Source organism: Lactuca saligna, chromosome 4 (genome assembly GCF_052625555.1).
Source record: "Lactuca saligna cultivar CGN05327 chromosome 4, ASM5262555v1, whole genome shotgun sequence".
Taxonomy (NCBI): Eukaryota; Viridiplantae; Streptophyta; class Magnoliopsida; order Asterales; family Asteraceae; genus Lactuca; species Lactuca saligna.
This window is the reverse complement of record NC_136420.1, coordinates 69,975,904-69,986,865: the sequence shown is the minus strand read 5'-3', so window position 1 is coordinate 69,986,865 and position 10,962 is coordinate 69,975,904. Positions and strand designations below refer to the sequence as shown.

The following is a 10,962-nucleotide window of genomic DNA, read 5'->3' as shown; positions in this document are numbered from 1 at the left end:
TCCAACAACAATATTTACACATTAGAAAAGGGATGCCGTAATCTAGCATGCAAACAATTTGAAGGTAAGTGAATGACGATTCACTAATTCTCCATCATGAAAAACATAACTTTAAGTCCTAATTGTATTGAGAATTCCTAGGTTTGGATGAGATTCATTGAAACTTTTCAATGGCATGTTTAAATCTCGATATGCCCATCTTGTTTGTGACTGGGATACAGAGGATCACAAAGCGGGTGTGAATTACCATGCAAATTAACATGGTGCCTTCATTGTAACGATCACCTATTCGATGTGCCGGTAAACCACACACGCTCCATCGAACTATGATAAACAATGAATCACCCTTTGCCACCTTCGCTTAAAACCAATTAGTGTGCCGGTAAACCACACACACTCCACTAACTTCTTTAGCAAGGTGAAAAGTGTAATTTCATGAGATTGCATCAATTCACTTTTCCTAAAGTAACTAAGATTGGGAAATTTTAAGAAAACATGTAGTTACTTTGTATTTCTTATTATACTTTTAATGAGAGGATGAGGTTGCCCTATCCTACCTGTTCGGCTAACGACCCTCCACCGATCAAGCAAGCGGTGGGTGTGAGTGTACACCCATTAAGCGCCATTTTATAGGCCGCAACCTTATACCCACCTTATAGTCCGGCTTCGTGAATGAGGCCTACTAACGGTAAGACTAGCATTTAAGTTATACATATATAGATATTAATCTTGTAATATTATATTAGTATAGGGTTGCATTTTAAACTTGTAAAATTCTAGGGTTTGAAATTTAAATTGTCTAAATTAAACTTTTAATCACAAAACATAAATTTCAAAACTTGAGGATAGGTTTTAAACATTTAAAACATAAAGGATCAAATAACAAATAATTTAAATTAACAATTAATCACATAATTATCCATATTTGATTAGTAATTATCATATAAGGAAATTAAATGTTTTATGAATTGATAAATATCTTCAATTAGATCAAAAATATAGTCACGTATATCACAAAATCGGATTAGGGTTGATCTAATTTGATTAAGGTAAGTTTCCATAAGATAAATATGAAAAAATCCCCTTTTTGGCTAATCCTGACGCTCGGACTCGCCGAGTACCCACACTGGACTCGCCGAGTCAAGCCAACTCGCCGAGTCCACTATGGGACTCGCCGAGTCCATGACTCAGAAACACAAAAATTGAATATTGCAGTTAAGATTCAAACATTCAAGCATTAATTTAATAGAAACCAATCTAGGCTCTGATACCACTAATAATGGGTTTTGTACATAAGAACATTCCTAAGCGTGCATACAAACCCTAATGCTCGGATCTAGGTTTCTCTAATTAAACATGCTTTGAATCCAAGACTCCTAATGGCTAATTAGGTATAAGAACAACACAAAATCAGATTTAGAATCATACCTTGAAACACTTGTTTGATCTTCTTGTTCTTGGAGCTTTAGAGTCACAATTGTCACTCCTCTAATGGCTTACAAACACCAACTAGCAAAGAGGATGATTTGAGAGAGAGGAGAGAGGAAGGAATTCGGCCAAGGGTTCTTTACTTTAGATCAAGTCCCGATTTCCCTTTACCATAGGGTCTATTTATACTTGTAGACTCCTTAAGGGTTACAACTCAAACCCTAGTTGGATAACTATTACTCAAAGCAATCCAAATCCTTCCCAAGATAATGCCTTGGACGATTTTGAGGCTTATCCTAGCCTAGAAATTTTCCAACCCCTATCCAATAAGGATTTATAGTCTAAAGTTTAACTATCAAGCAATTGACAGTTTATACCCTCTTATTTAATTAATCTCCTTAAGTCACCAAATTAATACTAATTAATCTATGACTTATATTAATCAAATAACTATATTATTATTCCTTATATTATTCTCATAATATATTAATAATATCTATTCTCTCATAATAAATCATCCGACCAAGTTGCTATGGTGAAGGCAACCCAAAAGGACCATGCACAATCGGGTCATATACTTGCCTAATATAGTTGCAGCCTTAGACATTATTCCAACATGCATGTCCATAAAGTTTATAGTCTTATGAACCTTTGGAGTCCCTAATAGCTTTCTGGAAAGTTATAGTTGAAGACTTAATGGATTAAGGGCTAAACCCATTAAGTTGTTGCCTCAGACTGTGGTCACGACGTGCCATAGAGGATGTCACAACGTGACGATGGAGGTTCCCACAATTATCTTATCCTAATGCATTCACGATGTGACTAATGAGGGTTCATATTGTGATACCTGCTGCTGAGCTATCCATGACTGAGTTGGTTGAGTTGGAGTGTGGATGAGTTTGGAATTGGGCTGAGTGTATTCTCACGACGTGACAAAGGGCTGGTCACGACGTGAGGCTTGATTATTGGTATTATTGGCTGTTGACTCGGACTTTAACCGTTGACTTTTTAGTATGGTTGACTTTTGGTCAAATTGTTGGGTTTGGGATTCAAACTAAGGTTGGACCTTGTATGCTTTGATAAGAGTGTTGTAGCTGGTTGTGCAACATTAAGATGTGGTTTAGATGATTTCGTGAGTCAGATGAGTCTTATATACCGTGTAGGATGCTAGTTATGATTTCGTGAGTAAGATGAGTCTTATATGCCGTGTAGGATGCTAGTTATGATTTCGTGAGTCAGATGAGTCTTATATGCCGTGTAGGATGCTAGTTATCTTTGTGACTTGCATTATGAGTTAGGCTGGGCCTATTGGTATGCATGTTGGGTTAGGTCCATTGATATGTTGGGCTTGACCCATTTGTATGTTGGTCTGGGCCTATTTATATGTTGGGTTCGGCCCATTTATATGTTGGGTTGGACGTATTGATATATGGGGCTGGGCTCATTATGATGGGTTGGGCCCAATGTGCGGTTTGGGTCTGTTGATATGTATGGTATGTGGTATTTTGGGGAACTCACTAAGCTTCGTGCTTATATTGGGTTGGGACCAATGTGCGATTTGGCTCCTTATTTGCGCAAAATACAACTCTCCTAGTCGAATGGTGGTGGATGATGATGAATGAAAAGATAGTTTGTGGAAGATGGTTATTGATAGCATTCACAATCTGCATAATAAACCAGCCTCTTATATTGCTAGGAAATCCTCAAATGGCATTTGGTGCAACATATCCAAGGCTGTAAAATCATTCTTGAACCTAAATATTGATGCGAATGAGATATTTAAGCTGATTCCAGGTTCTGGTGTCAAAATTATGTTCTGGAAAGACAGTTGGTGTGGCGATACTTCTTTTCAAAAAAAAAATTCCTTAATTTGTACTCGTTAAAAACAGTAAAATGTTTTGCTCTGGAGGACCGACTATCTAGCAATGGCTTCTCATGGATGTGGAAGTTTGAGCCGATGGACGCTATCGAGACTAATGAACTTCTACAATTGTACAAGGATATTGGAATGTTGAAAGTTGTGAAATCTTCCAGTTATATATGGTTTTGAATTCACCATGAACCCTAATGGGGAATACACCATCAACACCATGAGGAGGTTGTTAGAATCTAAATTGATTTTGTATAAAGGTCTATCCATCTGTTGGTTAAAATTAATATCTTTGGAAGTAAGATGCTTTATTTGGAAAGCTTCATTAGCTAGAATCCCTATGCATGATTCTTTGATGGTCAGGGGTGTTAACACTACAAATATTACTTGCCCTTTATACAACAAGGAGAATGAATCAACAGATCATCTGCTCATTACTTGTAAATATACTCGGGAGGTACAAGATTGGATCCTTAAATGGTGTGGAGTACAAAGGAGAAGATTCTTTAATGTTAAGGAATTCATTGATTATATAGCTATTCGGGGAATCTGCTATAGGAAAAAGAGATTATAAACTTGGTGTTCTATTGTCTTTTATGAAATATTTGGTTGGCAAGGAATGACAAAAATTTTAAGAAAATTGCTGCACCACCAATAAAAACTACGGACAACATTATTTCCTCATCCTATGTTTGGTATAAGTATAGAAGCAATTGTGGATGTGGAGCGTGGACCGATTGGTGTATTTCACATTTCTCTCACTTTTTTTTGTAGTTATGTTTCTTTGTCAGATACTTATTATATTTACTTTTCTACTTGTATTTGTATTCCTGCCTCGTTTTAGCTTGTTGCTTGCAAGTGGTTGTTTTTTTTTTATTAAATATATTTGTCGTTTAAAAAAAAAAGGATTCTCCAAAATATGAGGGAATACTATTCATATCTCAAAAAATGGAGATAAAGATATGATATAGTTGGAGAAGAATGTGAAAAAAAAAATGAAGTTTAGGGTAGGTTGGAGACGCTCTATCAAAATTGGGCTGTAAATGAATCGAATGAACACAAACAAGAGTTTGTTCATGTTCGTATATTTAAGTTAGCCGAACAAACAAATGAATATGAATGGATAAATGAACGAGTTTTCTTGTTCATGTTCGTTCGTTTAACAAATTACTTGTTCATGTTCGAGAATATGATAAACAAACAAAGACAGATAAACACAATTGAACACATATGAACATTAACAAATATATAATATTGTAATATAATAAAAACAATTAAATATATACAAAACATAAATAAAATTAAACGAACGAATATAAACAAACATTCACAAAGATAAATAAACCAAAATTTGATTGATTGTTCATATTCAATTTATTTATTAAACAAACATAAGTGCATGGTCGCCTTTGTTTACTGTCCTAAATGTATCAAATTCCAAAAATAATCAAAATCCACCTCGAAAAGAAGAGATATGCCAAACAAGCCCTTCAATTTGCATTTGTCCCTCCTTAACAATTAACAACCATTGAAATCCCCAAATCCCGCCCTATTCTTAAACCCACGCTCGCAAGCTTCCACTAAAAAATTTGCAGCGCGCAAACACACAATAATCATAGACTCTACAAAGATCGGGCAAAAAATCTCATACCAGGAGTTCCAAATCCATCGATAGTTAAACACCCATTAATCAATATGGAAACAGATGAAGAAGAAGTCTCAAGAATTGTTCCTTTCCAGCTCCAATTCGACAAGCCAGTAGCGTCCCAGGTTTGAAAAATCCGTACCCTTTAACCCTTTTCAAATATGTATAAACCAATGCTATGTGTGGTCAGTGTGTAGAAAATGATTCCTTCTAAAGATTTTAGCACCTGTTTTCCTTAATCTAAAGAAATTAAATTCAAATTGTGAAGATCAAAATAGCTGAATGGAACCCAGAGAAAGATTTGCTGGCTATGGTTACTGAGGATTCAAAGATTTTGCTGCATCGGTTTAATTGGCAGAGGCTATGGACTATCTCCCCAGGTCATCTTCACCTCTCTAGTTCTTTTATTCATGAAAAGAGAACCAATATTTGATTACTGCATATGTTTATACCAATCTTGTAGCTATTTTGACAAATAAAATCCTTACTTCTTTTACAGGAAGATGCATAACGTCTTTATGTTGGCGTCCCGATGGTAAAGCAATAGCTGTTGGGCTTCAAGATGGGACTATTTCATTGCATGATGTTGAAGTGAGCTCTTCTGACTAACCTCATAAACAAGCTTCAACTATCTCAAAATTATCTTCTCACTATAAAGTTTATCCAAGTAATTAGTCTGAATTGTTACCTTGAATCTTGAATCTTGAGTTTATGACATATATACATATTGTATTAAGCAGAATGGGAAGCTGTTAAGAAGTATGAAATCTCACACTGTTGCTGTTGTATGCCTCAATTGGGAGGATGATGGAGGTGGAGAGATATCAGTATGATTTCTCCTTATACTTTAAACTTTTTTGAATAAACTTTTGGAAAACATCTCTTTTATGGTTTTTAAATGCGTGTTGTTCAGGATGACAAATTTCATACCTCAAAATATGAAGATAGAACCTCTCGTTTCTTTCCTCCTCCTCCAAGAGCTCCTAGGGCACCTGGACTTGTTCCTGGAGAAACCGGTTTCATGGATGAAAGTGAAAATTTATCACAAGAGTTATCAAATTCCTCACATCAACGTTTCAACATTCTTTGTAGTGCAGATAAAGATGGAATCATAAACTTTAGTATCTTTGGAATATTTCCAATTGGGAAAATTGTAAGCTTGTTTTCATACATCCGATACCATTTTCCTTATTTGTCATTGTGTGGGCCCCATCTTATTTTCTCCTCAAGAACCCACAGAATAAAAGTGGTAAACAATGACAATTGTATCTTGGTTTATTGGCTTACATGATTCTCTTTTTTATTGGGTTGCAGGATATCCATGATTTTTCTGTTACTTTTCCACTTGAAAAGGAGCATGTTGATTGCAAACTGCTGAATGCTTCAATCTGTAAGGTATATTAACCTTACAATGTCAAAGGGACAAAAAATGAAATATTTTTTGTCTCAACAAAAAGGGTGGAAGTGGAACAACTTATAGCCAAATTAAAAGTTTATAAATTGGTCTTGTTGACAGGTGGCATTGTCCAAAGATCTTTGTCATTTAACAGTACTATGTTCTGGGGAGCTTCAAGTTCCAAGACATGATTTGCATGGTTTCCATTGCTTAACACTCGATACCTCAATATTCTTTAAAAGGTTAATTTCAAATTTACCGATTTACTTATCATTATACTACATAAAACACATATACTAAGAAGCATCTTAGTGATTTACAAACCAGAAAGTCTTTATATGACACTGATTCTTAATTGTTATAGGAGAAATGAGCTTCACCAAGTTGCTCAACAAGCTTCAAACATTGAGGATTTAACAGAAGTCATTAGAGCCTCATTGTCTGTCATGTCTAAGCAATGGTCTGATGCAATGCACACATTTCATGACAAATTTGATTCCCTCTCTAGTCTCATTCATGACCATGGTAACTACTAACAACTTTAAATCAATCATTCTGATGATTGTTGATGTTTTCTTGCTTATCAAACACAGGATTGGACTCAACTCCACAAGAGGAGTTTCTTAGCCTTTTAGGTGGGGCCCGCACCAGTCCAGCTGTTCACCAATTTCTATTGACTTCACTTGGTGAAGCGGTATATCAATCTTTACTTCATTTTATCCAAATTACAAAACCAAAATTTGGGATGAAGGTTTCATTGATGAAAGGTTATTATTATGATCAGGGTCTTAAGCGGATAATGAAGTTGGTTTGTGGAGCTGGAAAGGATCTTCAGGTTATTGTTCTTGAACATTTACAGGTAAGAATAAGATTGAGATTGTTTAAAGTTTGTAGTTGAAAAAGTTGAAACATCAGTCACTTTTGGTGTTCAGCCTGCTGCAGAGATGATTGGATTTAGATTAGGGGAATTAAGAGGACTTTCTAAGTGGCGTTCACGTTATAAAAGTGTTGGTTTGGATGAGAGTTTAATTGATAATGCAACTGAGAAGGCTGGTATACTGTTGATACAAGTTGAAAGGTTTATGAGGGTTTTGGCCTCTTCTGTACAACAGGTGCTTATTACTTTTTGAGATATTGTTCTTTTCATTTCTTTTATAGTAAATGACCATTTTCCCCTTATGTCTTAGAGTTTAAGGGCATGTTTCCTTTTTATCTCATAATGGATAAAGTGTTATATGCATAAATGATGTTTGTCTGGAAAAATGTTGTATGAATAGACTGTTTCTTTGTTGGATGAATGAGAACCATTTGAATGAGAGTAAATGACCATTTAACCCTTATGTCTAGAGAGTTTGTAATTCTTTATGTTCAGGTATACAAACAAGAACCCATAGGGAGTTTAGTGTTCGCTTATCCGTTTTGCTTCATACTTTCCTAAAGCTAATATTATTTATCTATATCCACAAGATTCTCTTAATGTCATTATTGAAGATTTGAAGGGCATTTTATAAACTATAGGTCAAGTCAAATGCTTTGATTATAATGAGACAGTTTGAGCAACAATAGTAAAAGGGTGAATTGGGAAAATTGCAACATACTTTACTCTTTTTACCAATAGGCAACATACTTTTTTACTGATAGTAGCAATATGTAATCCATAATTTGCATTACAAAGGAAAGCAATTAAGTGCTGATATTTTTTTGATGCAGTTTTCAAACTTCTTCAATTGGCTTCACAAATGTGTGAAAATGTTAACATCAGAACCAAGTGACCAGCACCAGATTCTTGCATTCAATTGGTTATTATTTTTTAGTTCTCTTTTGTTTCTTATAGTTATATTCAAGATTTTATGATGGCTAAATACCTCTTTGTTTTTTCAGTGAACTAGTTATTTTATTCTTGAAGTATTTATATGATCAAGATCCAGTAAAACGGTTGCTCGAATCAACAGAAATTGATCACAGTATTGAAGTTGACTTGTAAGTAACTTACCCATGTAAACTTGGAAGACATTTTAATCAAGATTGAATCTTTTTTACACACCCACATGTGATTTTGGTCCAGAACATGCTTAATTTCTCAAAGTTCTTATATATTAAATTATATATACATTTCTTAAACCTTGATTCTTCAGGGAAACAATGGAAAGAGTACAAGAGTTGGCTCATTTTGGGGGTTTCACAGATTTAGATTACTTGCGAAGAACTTTAGCAAAAGAGTTTCAACAAATGGAATCTTGGTATGCTTTCTTTCTCTGCTCAATATTATATATGTATGCTTGAAATCAAACAAACTAATTTTCAGGTATGAATATGTTGTGTGTTAAGGAGATGACAAGTTGCTTATTGATTTTGAATGTGAAAAAAGCTTTTTAGAATTGAAAAAAACTTCAAGTTTTCAAGTTAACTGCTTGTAAGTTGTAACCAATATATACAAATTTTGAAGTCCATTTTGATTTTCTGATACTTGCTAATCACTTTTTTCTGTTAAAAATGTCACCAGAATAACAAATGTTGCTAAACAAGTACAACACCTCACTTTTCAAATAATATCCTAAAGTAATGACTCAATCACTGCAGTTTCAAAGAGGCCTTTCAGATGCCTTTCACTACAATTTCCAAAAAGATCCTCTGCCAAAACTTGTTGCCATTGTTTCCTGTTGAATCTTTGCCAAAATCTGCATTGTCCACTGTTCCAACTTCCATTTCATTTTACAAGGTATCTTTTTGCTAACTCTTCAGGATATTAAGTCCCTGTTTTGAGACTGATGTTTTGTCCCACCCAAAAAGGTAGAACAAGACTCGTTCTCTATCTCTCGTCTGCGCAAAAGACATAAATGCCCTTGTGATCCTCATCATAAAAAATAGCCCTAGAAAGGTTGTCCAGTCCAATCCAATCCCATCTACACATGATGCCACTAGACCAGCTGGATAAGCTTTCTAAGGCTATTTTGATGAGAAGGGCATTCATGTCTTTTGCATGTGTGACGAAAACAGGGCCTAATACTCTAATAGACGATTATGCCCCCATAAGGCAATAATTATCTGTAGCTTCTGGAGCCCACATCTCAATATCTCATAGAAAAAGGGTCCATTTTGTTGCTACTGATATGGTATTTGATTGTATGCAGGAACAACAGAGCTTTGTTGATTATGTATCTTTTAGATTACCCAATGAGCCTTCATCAGACCTTGCAAATTGCATAGTTGTTACAAGGTGTTTAATGCATGACTTAGAAGCTGTCTTGTTATGTGTTCCTGATGGCTATCAATGCATTGATTTGTCTCTATATAAGGTGATTCATTGGCACTCTTCTTAATTTGTAATGGTAGCAACAAGTTTTTTTTATATTATCCCAAAGTACTTTCATTCTACTTCAGTTTCTTTATATCATAAAGTTTTACTTTCAATCTTTTTCTTAAATGCACTAAATTCTGCCTCACTGTAGCACAAATATTGCCTTGCATTTGGATTCCTTTGCTATAATTGGTAGATGTTTTAAAGTACAATGTTGTAATAGGAAGAAATGAAAATAGGATGCTATAATAAAAAATAAAAATAAAAAATTCAACAGAAGTATGTTGCTATTTCTTGCGTATTTAACTCCATAGAAAAACACAAGTCAAGTTTCTTTCTCAACATTGTGGTGATAACAGGAATGTCAACTTGTTGTACTATTAAATGGGCCATCTTCTGTTTCTGAAAGCTCTGAAAAGGCTTGTATGATGATTGTGCAAGCAGATGATCTTCCATTTGTATCTATACCAACTTCTACAACAACATCAACCCCTTGGAAACTGCAACAACTTAAGGTACAAATCCCTTTCTTAAAGTTTCAACCATATCATGTAATAGCATTTTCCATTTCACTTTCATCTCAAGCTAAAAACCTATCATTCCTTTCGGACGTTTAAGATTTTCATTTTGTGGGTCCCACGTGTGCTTACTGATATGATGTTTCACTCCAGGACTCGATTGTATATCTGGAAATGGATTGTTTGAAAGTACGAGGAATTCCTCACTCTGTGATTGCTCCTCTAGCAGTTAGTGGTAAGTACCTCTAAATAAAAAGTTTTTAATTTTTTGTCCAACTAAAAAGGTGGAATAGGGACGTGTTCTTATCCCTTGTGTGTGGAAAATACGTAAATGCCCTCATCTTTATCATGGAAAAATAGCCCTAGAAAGCTTGTTCATGCCTACAAACAGTCTTAAAGGACAAAAGATAGTTAGATACATCATTGTTGGAAAGCTATACTTTTTTTGTTTTGGCTTTTTCAAATGTTTTGATCTTTGTTTCATGATTCTATATTCAGCATCTAGAGGCGTTGCTTGTGTGTTCGCTGCAAGAAAGCGTGCTCTAGTTTATATTCTAGATGAAGACGAAGATGAAATTTCAGATGCAGAATAGCTTCATTTTGTTGTCAATTTATCTATTTTTCCCTTTTCATATTCATTGTATTACTAACGTAAACCCTTTCTTGTATATGATGGGTTTGATTTGGTGAAACTTTTCATATCCATCTTTAGTTTCAAGATCATAGAATATTAAATTTCTTTTTGTAGTAAACTTTTCATTCCATCTTTAAAATATCAACAATCATCATTTAAATCATGTTGTCTAA

General features: G+C 34.6%; 1 protein-coding gene across 1 annotated transcript; it reads left to right on the top strand.

The window, feature by feature from the left end:
* The first annotated feature begins 4,805 nt into the window (after positions 1–4,805).
* APC4 (Transducin/WD40 repeat-like superfamily protein) lies at positions 4,806–10,932 on the top strand. Its single transcript, XM_078990480.1, has 19 exons — positions 4,806–5,068; positions 5,212–5,323; positions 5,443–5,534; positions 5,684–5,770; positions 5,857–6,096; positions 6,258–6,338; positions 6,460–6,581; positions 6,704–6,864; positions 6,933–7,033; positions 7,124–7,198; positions 7,272–7,451; positions 8,050–8,138; positions 8,221–8,319; positions 8,475–8,579; positions 8,920–9,058; positions 9,471–9,635; positions 9,997–10,152; positions 10,309–10,390; positions 10,654–10,932. The coding sequence occupies exons 1-19, from the start codon at positions 4,994–4,996 to the stop codon at positions 10,746–10,748; spliced, it is 2,256 nt and encodes a 751-aa protein (XP_078846606.1). The 5' UTR covers positions 4,806–4,993; the 3' UTR covers positions 10,749–10,932.
* The last annotated feature ends 30 nt before the right edge of the window (positions 10,933–10,962 follow it).

Excerpts from the sequence above, each read along its gene's own strand:
- APC4 (XM_078990480.1), top strand. The coding sequence starts at position 4,994 with ATGGAAACAGATGAAGAAGAAGTCTCAAGAATTGTTCCTTTCCAGCTC. Across the intron at positions 8,139-8,220 it reads CAGATTCTTGCATTCAATTG|TGAACTAGTTATTTTATTCT; the intron begins GTTATTATTTTT and ends TTGTTTTTTCAG. Across the intron at positions 9,059-9,470 it reads CTTCCATTTCATTTTACAAG|GAACAACAGAGCTTTGTTGA; the intron begins GTATCTTTTTGC and ends GATTGTATGCAG.